This window comes from Pinus tabuliformis, chromosome X, assembly GCF_031772625.1.
Source record: "Pinus tabuliformis cultivar Carrire ecotype Pingquan chromosome X, CPIR1, whole genome shotgun sequence".
In the NCBI taxonomy this organism is placed as follows: Eukaryota; Viridiplantae; Streptophyta; class Pinopsida; order Pinales; family Pinaceae; genus Pinus; species Pinus tabuliformis.
The window spans coordinates 417,687,591-417,702,530 of NC_142308.1; the positions used below are offsets into that span (position 1 = coordinate 417,687,591).

Genomic DNA, 14,940 nt, shown 5'->3' on the forward strand with positions numbered 1-14,940 from the left:
AACAGTTTTCCCGGTACTAAAATTGTAACATACTGCTCCAGACCCTTTTATGTCTTGAATGCAAAAGAAACTCTAATCTCAAAGAATTTAATTACAAGTTGCCATCATAACGATCCAACACAAATATCATTAAGAAACTTCAGAAAACTTAAAATATTACTATTGACTTCCTCCCTATCATTTAATTGCCAATCAGGTTAATCACACATATTCAAAAGAATAGAAAGCACATTTGGGAAAGACAATGAACTAAATTTCTTTGAAAATAAATTTTTGATGTTATATGTGGAATTGATAGATATGAGAATACATTATTACAAAGATTTTGACTTTGATTTCCTATAAAAACACTTCCAAATTTTCACAAAACCAATTTTGGTTTTTCGTAACCATATGTGTTAATCATAATTCCAACTTTGACTTAACGACATTTTTCAAATTTCCACATCCATTCAGACTTTCACTATAAATTTTTTATAACAATCTCCAAAATTTGCACCGATTAATTCGTTATAACCATGTTAATTATTCAAGATCAGACAATTTCCACGTAGATTCTTCGTAACAATAACGCTTGTTCAAAGTTCAAAAGTTTTAAAATTCAAAATTGTAACAATTTTTACAATACTAAAATTCTAACGTATTTCTCCAAACCCTTTCATGTATTGAATTCAGGGAACCTCTATCTGTCAAGGAATTTAACTTCAAACATGCCATCCACCACAAAATCTGTAAGAAACTTAGGAAAACTTGAGATATTACTGTTGACTTCCTCCCGATAGTTTAATTGCCAATCACGTTTATCACACATCTCAGACTCTCGCCTTTAATCATGTAATCAAATGCCTTGTTGATATCGGCGAATGAAACCTCATGTGTGATAAATTTCTCCAATTCAAGCTTCTGCAAAATAATAAAGAAGTTAGCTTGAAAGACTAATTACATGGAGATCAAATAGTAGTGATTTTTGCCAGGAAAGGAAAGGAAAGCAGCAGGCATGGCGCCTGAGAGAGCCATTTCTATCCTAAAATCTAAGCAAATGAATGAATCTTCATAGAATAACAAATGAAAGAAAGTCCTACCTTATCCATATACAATTCTACAAGGCCTGGCAAATCGGTACGGGGCTTATAGTTTCCAAAGAAAGTTCCTTTCAATGTCCTTTCGTTCAGAAAATTCACAGGGCTGGTTGCAAAGACTGCGTCTGAATGAGGGACACCCACTAAAACGGCTACACCCCAACCCTGAACAAACACATAACCATTTGATCAGTATATGCATAGTAGTTATAACTGAGCGTATATTTACAATTTCAGAAGAAAGGGAAGGGAAGGCAGAGTAAATACATCATGGCAGGATTCGAAGGCTTGAATCATGGCCTTGACATTCCCTGTGCACTCGATGCTGTAGTCCACCCCTCCATCAGTTTTCTCGGCAATAACCTGATAAGCTCCCAGAATTTAGTTTTAATTTAAAACATTTCTCCGAATACAACACAAAACTGAATTGAGCTTTAACATAAATTCTTTTACAGATCTATCGAGCACCAACAAAGGAAAAGAGAAGTTGAAATCATTGTAGGCAGCTCAACCAACCTCTTGAATAGGCTTCTTGTAGTCCAGTGGGTTTATAAATTCCGTTACACCAAAGAGCTTTGCTGAAAGAGGACAGATAACAAAAACGATTCAGACAACGAAATAGAAAGGAAATTCTTGAGTCAACATACATACAGTGATTAACAAAAAATGGAAATGGGCATTTTACAACCTTTTTCAAATCTGTCACTGTTTAAATCGATTCCAATTATTCGAGAAGCTCCTGCAATTCTTGCCCCTTCAGCGGCCTGCGTGCGTAGTTAAGCCCAGGTCAGATGTCTAACAGAAAATTAAACAGTAAACTCATCATATTGATCCCATAAAAAGAAAAATTCAGAAATGAAGCTGAATTTTACTTACGGCAAGCCCAACACCCCCAAGGCCAAATATTGCTACTGACGAACCCTTCTTGGGTTTGGCTACATTCAAAGTCGCCCCCATCCCTGCATTCACAATAAAATGAATTTTGAATAGGAATTCCAATCAAGGAAACGATCATGGTGATTTTAATCACAGTCCAGCAAGCAGAACTCTAAGAATTCAATCACCCACTTTATAAATCAATAAACAATGTAAACTAATTCAATTATATCATTGTGATCTTTCACAATCATCAGCGAATTAAGTTTCGAAAACCCCAGAAAATAATTTACCTGTTGAGACCCCACAACTCAGAATACAGACTTTGTCCAGAGGAGCCTCCGGATTAATTTTGGCAAGGGAGCCAACATGCGTAACTGTATACTCGCTGAAAGTCGATGTACCAACGAAGTGGTAAATGGGTTTCCCATTGATTGAAAACCTCGACTTCCCATCACTTATCATAACCCCTCTGTCAGTATTAATTCTTAAAAGATCACACATGTTGCTCTCCTCTGACTTGCAGTGTCTGCATTCTCCACATTCTCCAGTAAATACGGGAAGCACAGTGTCACCCTCCTTGAGGTCAGTCACCCCTTCTCCAACACTCTCAACAACTCTGTGTCAACCAACCATAGGTTAGTGACCAATAAATCACAAGAAAATTACTGTCCCTTTTGCCCTTTTTGAAATTCTATGTGCCTGCTAGTATGCCTAATTAACTTTTTTGAATTATCGATTTATGGACAAGAACAGAGTGTATACCCAGCTGCTTCATGTCCCAAGATGCGGGGAAAGAGAGGAGTTTGGCCCTGCAACGGAAGCACTAACCGTCAAGAAATTTTTATAATAAATATTTAAAGTAATTTAATGGTATAAAGAGATGTCAGTGTGTTATACAGTATCCAACTTTAATTCTTCTCTAGGTTTAATAAGTTTAGTTCTAATCATAATTATTCATAGCATACCTTTGCTTCCCAGAAATAAAGGTCTGTATGACACAAGGCAGTATAATGAATTTTGATTCTGACTTCCATTGCCTGTGGGGGAGCCACCTCCACTTCTTCAATCTTCAGAGGCTCTCCTGCTGCCCATGCAACAGCAGCTGCAACAAAAGTACAAATATCAAAATATATCAGATTTCAAAATATATCAGATTTCAAGAAGCACACATACAGTTTGCATAAATCCAGCTTAACGCTGAAAATCAATTTTGCCCAGAAATGATATACATGAAAGAAATAGAATGTGGCCATGACTCCTTGCACTGAACTGAAGTATTACCTTTGCATTTGATAACCTGGCCTGCAGTAGAGCTCGCCATTTTCCTTTCTGCGCAGATGGTATTTTCTTTTGCAATCGTAGTATGATGGTGAACAAACAAACTTTCGCATTGGTGTTGCAGACACATAGGCTTCCTGAATTTATATTCCTACTTCCCTTTGAAACACCGACAATCGATTGCGGGTGAATACTTTGGCATTAGTGGGCATCCAGCTGTGATATTCATTTATTTAATTGAACACGAGGCTTCCATCTCATTCCGCACATGAATTTGATTTGTTGAGGCCATGGATTATGTAGAAACCACCCTATTTACCTTAATACTGGCGGCTGGCCAAGGTTAGATGCAATATGTTTGGAATTCGAGACTTCGTTTTGCCAACAAAGCGTCATAACTACTTTACAGATTGTCCAAGAGCGCGGGAGCGGGAGCTGCGAGGTTAAAATTAAAAGTCTCCTTTTTAACATTTGATGGTTTCAGCGCACCAGGTTTGGCTGAACCGCTGTTGTTAGTTGACCATTATGGGGTCCTACTCGGGTTCAAAACCGTTGTTTGTGGGCAGATACCGTGGGTTCAGATATACAGGGGCAGCCCGTCTGACCTCCTCCGCGTAAGATGTGTGATTTATCAAATTTTCTATTAAAAGATAATTTAATAAGGGCGACTTTTATTTTCAACACTTTTTATGAGATTGAAGCCCGATGCTATGCATTCGTTATCATTCGGTTCTAAATTCTAACAATATCGTACAATTGCTTTACCAATTTAATAAAATTAAATTAAATAAATTGATCTTTCTTTAATTGAATTTTTTAGGTTAATATATATTATTTTTAAGATGATTAGCATGATTAATTTATGATTTGAATAGATATAATTTAGAAATATTTAAATAATCAAAATTATAAAAGTATTTAAATAGTCAAAATCATCTAGAGATTGTACCTGGTTTAGACTGGACTCTAATACATGGTTAAATTTTATAAATTTCAAACCTATAACTTTTTAGAATTTGAATATACAATTTAGAAGTATTTAAATAGTCAAAATCATCTAGAAATTGTACATGGTAACCCATGGCTAAATTTTTATAAATTTCAAACTTATAACCTTTTCGCAATAGAGTGTCTTAACAAAACTCCTCTCAAAAAATTATACCTATAAATTCAATTGAATAAAATTTTACTTTATTTTATTTTATTTTTAATTTTAATACTTTGATTTTTTTAAATATATTAAAATTTTAAACATAATATTTTATTATAGAAATAGAAAGATTTACCATTTAGCTTAAAAAATATTTTATTATAAAAAAATTCATTAACTAAATGAAAATCTCATTTACTTTTAAAATTAACTTTTAAACAATTTTAAAACTAAATAAATTAAAAGGTGAATGAATTCATTTTATTTTATTAATTTATCTTTTTCAATCCTATAAAATTTTATTTTAATTTTTAATAGTTCAACTTTTCTTAAAATTTATCAAAACATCCATACAAAATTTTATTATAGAAATTCCAATCACTTAAATGAATATATATATATATATATATATATCAAATTTATTTTAAAAATATTAAAATTATTTAATTTTTCCTCCTAATATTATATATTTTAAAATTAATCTATATAAATAATAATTTTTATTATAAATTTGGAAAAAATAAAATTATTCAAAATTAATATTCACTAACTAAAATTATCTTAATAACTAGTACTTAACCTATGTGGCGCATTGTGAAAGTAGCCATGGCAATCACCTTGAAAGAAGCGGAAACCCCTCCTTCAAGAATGTGGTCACGAGGGATGGATGTTATGATTCAATTGACTCCGTGCCCAAGTCCTGTGGACAAAAATAAAGATGATCCTCCACTAGGGGTGAATTGACAAAAGGTAAATGCCTCCTTAAGGCAGTCAAAATTTCAAATATGAAATAAAATCAAACAAAATTGAGAGCTACATCCAACATATGAAGGATCATGCTTTAATATGCAAGTTCATCAACATTTGGCTAATGGAGAGAGCATTGGTTGGATAGATCCAACAAAAATGGTAGTTAAAGGGGCACATTGATCTCGAGCCAGGTGCAAAGGGTTTCTTTACAGTGATTTTTGCAAATTTAGAGACAAAAACAAGGTGTTTGAGAATGACCTACATTTTTCCAATATTGCAAGGTTATTCATGAAATTCTAGCAAGAAAGGTGCAATCCAAAAAAGGAAAAATTCCTAGTAGCCCTAATTTGAGTTTGCATATTTCCTCCGCCAAAAGAATTTTGGGAGAAAATTTTAAAAAGTATTGGAAACGCAATCAAAGATTTTGTGAAAATATCTGAAGTGACCAAGCAAGAATGCTACATCTCATATTGGAGGATATGTGTGTATATGGATATCTTCAAGCTTTCAGATTTCAGATGTGATTGTTATCGTGTTTCAAAAGGTTTTCCAGATCCTTTGCATTTATGCTAGTTTGAATCAATAAAAATCTTCTACCCTGATAAACTTTGGAAACAACCACTCGATTATGAGCATGTACCATTCAAATACAGTAGGTGCCATAAATAGGACCATCTTTTCAAGAATTCTCCCCTGAATCTCACAAAGGCAACAAAAGAAAATCAGTAGAAATTAGATCATGAGGGTTTTCAGAAATCCCAACCTTGTCGAAAAAACCCTTGAGCACAAAATGCGACTAACAACAGAAGAGCACCTTCAAAAAAAAAAACACCATTATGAGACATTGACAAGAGAAGAGTAGGAAATGTCAAATTAGGTACATCCTCAAGAAATATATCAAGATAAGGGCAATGGAAAACCAGAGGAAGCTCATAAGCAAAAAGTTCCAGAGGAATCCACAAAGAACACACCAATAGAAGAAATTAATATGCTAGACATACATGGGACAGGGAATGATGATGGACATGGATATGGATGAAATCACACTCTCGAACCTCATTGAATAATAGACAAGCAAGGACCCAGAACATATAATAGATAAAAAAAATGTTGTTTAGATAGACATATCTATGGCTAAAAATTAAAAGGAATGTGACTTCGAGGGGAGCAAGATAATCTCCAACAAGGACTCAGAACATATACTAGATAAAAAAAAAATGTTGTTTAGATAGACATATAATGGCTAAAAATTAAAAGGAATGTGACTTTGAGGGGAGCAAGATAATCTCCAACAAGTATTGAAATCCAAACACAATGCTTCAAAGATACTCCCAAGAATATGAAGGTAGACAAAGAGAGGAAGGAACAAACAAAAAAGAGCCAATACAGGAGATTGGGGATGCACTTGTTAATTCTAAACGAGTGACATTTTAACTAAGATGTTTTCCTCTACCCAACATCATTCTCAATGCAAATAATTATTGTGGTTTTCCTACTTCACTTGGAATTTACTAGTACCGTGGAATAATGTATTGCATCATGAAGTCTTGGTCAGTAGATCTTTTTGTATGTATTTGGTTAGTATATGAACATTTGGGATAAAAGACATTAACTTTTTCCATTGACTTGATTTCCAATCAGGAAAACCAAAACATAAGGATTTTGATATTATGTAATCTAATATCAATTTAATAGGAAAAAGCTTAGTTACCGAAAAAAAAAACAACAGAAACAAAAGTATCCCACAAATAATAAATTAGATCCTCATAAATTCAATAAAAATAATATAAAATAAATATTATCATAAAATAAATAAAAAAACAAGATGACTTTTTAATTCAAAAACCACTTAGGTGGGCACTTTTTTTAACTACAATATATATAGCTTTATTAGTACCCACTTAACTTGTGGTCATGAATGTTGATATGGGTGTTAACACTCAGGTTGTTCCCTTTGACTCCCAAGGGAATACGGCCGAGGTAACCACTAACCAATCTTTTAGCCACAGGTCCTAGCCTACCTGCAACCAGAGAGGGCTCTCTCTTTCTGACTTAGCTTTGTTGATGATGACTTTAGGCTAGTTATTGATTTCAAGGGGTTTTGTTTAAATTTTGGTGGGAAGGATGATGCTTCCAAGTAGAGAGGTAGGTATAGTATGAAAGTTTCAAACCATTGGGCATGGAGTCAAGGAGCAGGACTGTTGGTGCGTTTTCTTGGTCACAAGAGGAATATGGAGTAGGATAGCAGCACATGAAACAAAATTCAAGCTAAATGGAGATGGATTGAAGGCTAAGGAATGAGAGGCAATTAAGAATCTCTCATTCAGCTTTAACAGAGGGAAGGTGAATGAGCTCTATCTAGGAGCAGTGAAGAATTCCTAGATAACTATCAAACATGGGTGAATTAGGGAAATATGAGCCAAAGGGAATTCATATTCATTACCAATTCAGATGAAAACATAAAGAAACAACAGAAATTGAGCATAGAGTGCGGTTAAACAAAGCCTAAGCTATTCATCTTTCCTGCTATTTTAGATGGTGACATATGTATGATATGAGCATATATCAATGGAAAACAGAGGTAGGAAACACTTATTGAGTCATGTTGCAGCACAAGAATTCCATAATTCACTCTTCAAAACATTAATAACACAACAGACAGTCCATCTTCCGAACTTTCAACAGTCTTTGATTAAAGAAACCATCAAACATACAGAGCAAGTCTCTAGTGGAGCGAATCAACCAACCAACCCTCTAAACAGTAAATTAGGGTGATTTATATAAAGAAAAATTTCAAAAATATCTATTACAGCAGACCTTAAACAGGTCTGAGGAAAACGAGTTTTTAACCTAATCTTGTCCTGAAATAAATGCAAGAAAATATCTTTGAGCTGCGCTGGAGGAAGCTGTATCAAAATGAGTTAATATGGTGTCCTTATGGCTCTGCACTGTTCATTTAGCCATAACTGTGCTTTGGGTTTTGATCCCCTGCTCTTGAGTGGTTTTGATGTGCATTAATTGTGATTTGAGAGCCTTAAATGGCTTCACTACTTTCTTTGACTTTGCTTGGGGACCTTTAATGTTCACCTGCTTTGGTATTGTCGATCTGATACTCATTGCCGCTTCACTAATACTGTTTGATTTGGTCAGGGCTTCATCTTTCATCTGATACTCTTTTACCGTCGAATCAGGCCGCTTTCTCTCCCTTGATGTGTTTGAAACTATCAAATTGCGAATTTTTGAGTTTTGCAGGTAGCCGAGCTATGAGAGGCCCTCCATTTTGACCAATTTTTCTTAGCGATGCGCGATTAGCGCTAGCACTAATCGCGCATCGAAAATTGCCTCAGTTTTTCATTCCGAGCATCCTTTGCTGCGATTTTCGCCTTCCGTGCCTTTTTCGATGATGACGTCAGCAGTGGGCCCCGGTACGGCATGGTGACGTGGCAGTCACCGTAACAGTGGGGGGGTCGACGCAGAGGTGACGTGGCGGTGACGTGGAGCAGCGGCGGGGATGCGGGGGTGACGTCACGAGGACGTGGCGGTGACATCACAGGCGGGGAGCGGTATCCGGTTTTCTCCCGCACCGCTTTTCCGCATAGGTGGTATTGGGGGAGGGGCCTCCGAACACGCCGGGAGGCTGACACGTGGCGGGGGTACGGCAGGGAAACCGCCCATCCCCCGGACGTTAACCTTCGGCATATCGGTATATGAAAACACCCGCCCACCGTTGGATCTGAAGTGTTGTGCATCGGACGGCTGGCGGGTTAAATGGGGTGGCGTGCAACTTTGGAGTGGGGCCCACGCGAATATTAAATGATAATATGCCGTGGGGTCCAAAACCTTGGTTAATGTGGGTTTTATGTGTTATGCGGGGGTAACGTTCAATGTTTAATTGAAACTTTTAAACACTGAACCTTAAACAGCGAGCGCGAAATGGTAGAACAGTAAGGTTTTAAGGGTAAAGGGGTGGGCGATGGTTATTAATTTAACCAGGGGTTAAACTAACTCCAGGTTTTTAGGACGCGGAAGGGTTAATAGTAGTCCCAGATGGACTATTATTTCCCAAGACTGTATTATATGGCTATAATGCCATAGGGTGGGATATTTAATATGTTTTTTGGAATTTCATATAGTTTTTGTAGTAATAGGGATGGGAAAGTAGCTAGGGAGCTATATAATAGAATTAGAGGTTAATATGAGTTTATGAGGTGAAGGAGTAGGAGAGAGGCTAAGTTTATGGACTGAAACTTAGTTATAGGAAGTGAATGGAATGTAGAAGAGTGATTTTTACACAAGAAATGTGGCTTCTTTTCATTGAGAAAGCCAAACTTGACTCAATGTTTTTACAAAAACGAAGTGAAAGAAGGACTGGTTGGGCAGATCCTAAAGCCCTCAAGGGGGTGTTAGTAAGAAACTTTGAGGGGGAGGGTGAAATGGAGTTAGACATGCTACCAGAGTTCTGCCATATGGACTTGGCCTCAAACTTGTGATGTGAACAGATATGACACTTGAAAACATGAAATGGATCATAAGCCATGATTCTGCAACCACAAAGCTACCTACCCGGCCTATTCACCTAGCATTTTCTCTTCTTTTTGGTTTGGGTGCACTTGAACTAGCATACCCAGCTTTTCAACTTTTCTTCTTGCTGTCCTCCTATCTAAATCAATCCTTATTTCTGTCGGGGCTCAGATTAAGTTGTTGAGCACCCTTGTTTCTCTACCTATCTACAAATCTGCCAAGATTAGGCTGTTTGGACAGATATCCATTCTCTACATTCTACAACAAGAAATTGAAACCTAGGGAGGCCAAGATTAAGCTGTTTGGCCTTCCCTTAACTGTGAAATCTTTCAAAAATGGAACTTTTGCAGCATGGAAAAGATGAACATTTTTGGCACTTCCACTGTCAATCATGAAATATGAAACCTATTGGTATAGGAAGCTAACAATGGGAAAGACGATAATAAGGGATTGAAGAGGAAAAAATAACCTTCCATTAGTGGTGACATGTTATATTGCATTTCTCTATAACAACAATTGTTGGATTAAAAATTATACTCAAGGGGGAGTGAATTGGTATAATAGAATTTAACACTATTTAAAACATTCAATTACAAAATAATATACCAACCACATAAGAGCATTGAACACGGGATATATATTGAATCCTATCTAGGAGAAAACCACAAAACTTCTTTTAATTATTTGATTGAAGCAGGAACCAACCTACTGCTACAATATAGTTAGACACCAATCTACAAGAGACACCAATCCCCTTAGCTTTGCAAGCACCAACTTGTAGTAGACATTGATCCCTTAATATTTGAAAGCATCAACTTGTAGGAGACACCAATCCCCTTTGATTTGCAAGGACCAACTTGCAGGAGACACCAATCCCCTTTGGTTTGCAAGCATAAACTTACAATAGACACCAATCCCCTTTGGATATGTTGATCCAATTCATTTACCTTCTAGATCTTTGTTTCATCACATTTTTAGAGTGGTTCTAGAAGCACCATTCTAAGACTCTTATGCTTCAACAAACTTTAATTCATATCTACTTCATTTTTTTCTCCTCAAGAACAAATCACTCTCCCTGGTTCACCTGCAACCATTTAACATACTATGAAAATTCCATGTAATAAAAGTAAATAAAGGCAAAATAATAACCACGGATGATGGGACACTTATTCCAAGCTGAATGTTGAGCGGAATCCTAGTGATGGGGATCACTTGTGATTGTTTATGGCTAATGAAATTGGAAAAGGAAATGGCTAAGGCTTTGGAAAGGAAAAATGGCATTTTTGGCATAATCATTTATGAAAATAATGGAAATTAGGAGAAAATGGAGGTGAAAGTCATAGGTTGCATGTGAGGAGGAAAATGAAGGAAAATAATGGAAAATGAAGAAAATAGAGGCCTCATTCATAAAAAGGCTTCTGAGGATCAGTTGCTAATATTTTGTCAGTTTAGTTTTGGAGCTCTCTCATACTCTTGGAGACTTAGAGTTTTCTTGGAGCACTCTTGGTGGGTGTGGCATACTTGGATTCTTGGACCAAGAAGGCAAAGGAAGATCGTGAAAGTGCAAGAGGACATTGCTATCAACAACTACATCAGATTTTCTTGCAGGTACCGAGTTGCATGTATGATTTCTTCACTAGTTTTGGTATGCATGGCATATGCATGCAGATTCTTGGTCATGATCTGCCATTGGCATGGAGGATTGCCTGGATTGGCAGTGGATTGCCTAGCCTTTCCATTTTTCTGGATAACCATAGTGATTGTGGTTTTACTTTCATTGTTTGTTTTTGTTTGGTTCTCATGTTTCCTTAGCTTGGGTTGAGTTATTAGTTCCTGGAAGCCTTGGTTGGATAAAGGCTCTAGAAGCCCTATAACATCTTGGTTTGGGTTACTGGTCTTGGAAGCCTTGGTTGGACAAATGCTCTGGAAGCCCTCGGTGTGTTGAGTTACTAGTCCTAGAAGCTTTGTTTAGACAAACGCTCTAGATGCCTAGTAATAGTTGTGGGTTGAGTTACTAGTCCTGAAAGCCTTGGTTGTAACAAACGCTCTGGAAGCCCTAAAAGGCTTGGAAGGAGACCAATATGATGATGGTTTTGTGATGTCCGACCGTGAGGTGGAATCGCTATTTGATGGGTTGAGGTGGATGGCCTCTAGAAGCCCAGGAAGAGTTTTGATTGATGTGTTCTATGAGATCCCATATTCATGCTTGGAATATGGCACAGGGGTGAATGGCTGAAGAGAGATTTGGATCAGCCATTCTACGGTCAGGTGGAATGTGGAAGTCCCATCCCAGGTTTGGATTTTGAATCATTAATGAAAGGTTATTTCTCCTTTTATTTCTATGAACATTTTTATGGATTATATGTGGTCTATATGACTATACTTTCACGAGTATTTTTGTCGCTATTATGATGGTTATGTATGTGTTTTATGACAGCAACCATGTGTGGCTCTCATCATATTTTTACTTGTAATTGAATGATCAATGTATCTATGACCTAATGGATGGAATGGAAGTTGATGTTTTGATGCATTAATGGTTCTTAGCGATTCTCAACTAAGTATGAGACCCCTATGCTCAAAACTTTTATCTACACCTATAGATTACATATTCGCGATATGTTTGGTGAAATGCCTGTCATGGCTAGTGGGGGTCCAGTTAAGGTCTTGAACAAGTATTTTCTTTAGTAGTATCATTTCCATGTTATTTTACTAATCTGAAGAGATGGTTCAATTCTAGGTAGTGACCTGGGTTCTTGGCCTGAAAAGTGGCTCAAATCCCGAAGTCACTGGCATAACACTAGAAAATTTAGTCTTTGGTTGCTGGCAGGCAAGCCTGTGAGAGTGACTTTGAGTTTCTGGTTGTTGTGATGCCTATAGCATGAGAGCGATTGAGGATCAAGTTGTCCAAAAGTGCAGTGGGACCCAAGGGCAAGCTGTCTAAGGTATTGGATTGGTTTTTTAGGGTCCTATAGCTGATGTTGAATGGTTTTATGGTGTGTTTATTTTGGTTCCACTTCCTTAACGTGAATTAGGAGGTTGAATCATATCATAGTGGCCTCTTGTCACATGTTTACCCTGGTTGTCCAGTTTCTTGGGTAGATGTGGGAGGAGGGTGTTACAGAGTGGTATCAGAGCATGGTTCACCCCTCGAGCTAGATGGGCTATGTGTTGGTCATGATGAATGTCAGTTGCATGTGTGTCTCTCACACTTGCCTTCCATGTGCTTGTTGGATTTGCATGATGTTGTCCATGGTTGTAGTGATGTCGTCATGTGAAACTTGAGGTTGTTGTGGTGGAATGCAGCATCGTGAGTGTATGACTAGTTACATGTGGATTTATGTCGCTTATATGTATTATTGTAGTATGATTGGATACATTCTTGCATGATTGGTTACATTCTTATATGCTTGGTTGCATGTATCATTCTTGCAGGTTTGATTTCAAGTATTTTTCATTCATGCTTGATCATATGTGTTTATGCCTATGTTTGGATGGTTATGCATCGCTAATGCATGTTCGTGGTTGCATGTGGTCAAGTGTATAGTGACATAATGATTGTGGTTATCATGCATGAGGTCGTGGTGTGTGTTGATGTTGAGGGCATGCATTGATCACTGGAACCTAGCTAGAATTACGGTTGCATGGTCATGTGTGTGTTTTATGTTTCTATATGTTGTCATGATTATGATATATATGTATCATTTTGATTTGTTGATCTTGCAAACAAGGTATCCTCCCCGAGCTATACTAAGGTACGTTGGTTTATTGTGATTTGGTTTAGCTGACATGATGTTAGGTCCCTATACTACTAGTGTAACCCCTTATTGTTATTAGTACAACCCCCTTATTATATTGTTGTGCCCATGTAGTCCCCATATTATTATTATTGTGCCCCATAGAAGCCCACTATTATTATTATTGTGCCCTTACATTATTATTGTTATGTTGGCTCTGATTATATTATGACCCCTTAGACTCCTATATATAGAAAGGAGGTCTTGTCATTTGTATCATCCAAGAATTATTCATTTGTGTAATGTAAAATAGGTTTCCCCCTAAATGAGGTTGAATTCTAAGGCGTTGATCTTTCTTTTCTATCTTTTTCTGAGCTGGTTTCATAACATTTGGTATCAGAGCTTTGGATTCTAGGGTTTCGCAGCTCCAAACAGGCCATTGTGGACTTTTCACTATAACGTTTTTTCTGCGACATTTCAGAATCTAACCAAAAAACTCATTTGAGTCGAAATCAGTCTGAACTTCGGGTCTAAATTTCAAATCTTGTATCGCTATATTTTCGGAGATATGATCTGCGGAAGTTAGGTTTTTTGAAGACTCTCGACTTACATTACAAACAGGTGACCTGGGGAAAATCGTCATAACTTTTGTTCTGAGCATCAGATTGAAATTTCGTAAGAAGTTGTAGAAATAGGATGGCCTGTAGGTTTTTGTATATCATTTTTAGGCACTAAGGTCGAAATAGTGACATGTGGCACTTCGTACAAGTTCGCCCTATTGAACTAGTCTATAATCAGGTCACTGTGGGAGATTTGGCATAACTCTTCCTTGGAGAATCCAATCTTGATAAGACTTAAGGGGTTGGAAATAGGAATCAAAGGGCTATTGCAGGACATGATTTCAGATATTCGAGATCCGCAGTTATAGAGATACAATAGATTCAATATGGAGCTCTTACAAAGTGAAAAAAGGGTGTGTAGTTTTTTTTAATTTTGCATAAGATTGGTTTGAAAAATTAATTTGAAGGAATTCAAAGGGAAAACTGAAGAACTATTAGCATTAATTGATGCCCCGAAGAAAGAAAATGGAAACACCTAGTAAGCAACCTAAAAGATCTAGCATGACTCGTGAAGAAAAGGAAGAAATGCAACATGATATATCAAAATTACAAGACCAAGTACAGCAAATTTCACTCTCACAAAAGGTAACTGAAGCCAAGATTAATGACATGGAGGTTAATATGAATGGCGTGGAGGTTAATATGAATGACGTGCAAGTTAATATGGATGGCGTGGAGGTTAATATGAATGGCGAGCAAGTTAATATGGATGGCGTGGAAGCTAAGATGGATGGCATGGAAGCTAAGATGAATGGCATGGAGGCTAAGATGAATGGCATGGACGCTAAGATGGAAGAATTGAAGATAAATTTGAATACATTGCTATAAGAAATGGTTACTAATCGTGAAAGGGTAGTACAGGAAACTCATGATGAGAACAAAAGAAATGTTAATCATGATTTCATAGACTCTAATGCTGGATTGAA

At 36.8% G+C, this 14,940-nt stretch overlaps 1 protein-coding gene across 1 annotated transcript; it reads right to left on the reverse strand.

Annotated features, from left to right (window-relative positions):
• Positions 1-720: 720 nt before the first annotated feature.
• LOC149140325 (alcohol dehydrogenase-like) lies at positions 721-3,416 on the reverse strand. The gene is made up of 10 exons (XM_089450734.1): positions 3,240-3,416; positions 2,924-3,060; positions 2,721-2,767; positions 2,249-2,574; positions 1,956-2,038; positions 1,768-1,843; positions 1,596-1,657; positions 1,347-1,442; positions 1,083-1,244; positions 721-903 (listed from the first exon to the last, which is right to left on the reverse strand). Exons 1-10 carry the CDS (start codon positions 3,364-3,366, stop codon positions 784-786), a joined length of 1,236 nt encoding a protein of 411 aa, XP_089306860.1. The 5' UTR covers positions 3,367-3,416; the 3' UTR covers positions 721-783.
• Between the last annotated feature and the right edge of the window lie 11,524 nt (positions 3,417-14,940).

Coding starts and splice junctions, on each gene's coding strand:
- LOC149140325 (XM_089450734.1), bottom strand. CDS start 3,366: ATGTGTCTGCAACACCAATGCGAAAGTTTGTTTGTTCACCATCATACT. Junction 1,844..1,955: donor TTGGGGGTGTTGGGCTTGCC/GTAAGTAAAATT, acceptor CTACGCACGCAG/GCCGCTGAAGGGGCAAGAAT. Junction 1,658..1,767: donor CAGTGACAGATTTGAAAAAG/GTTGTAAAATGC, acceptor GTCCTCTTTCAG/CAAAGCTCTTTGGTGTAACG.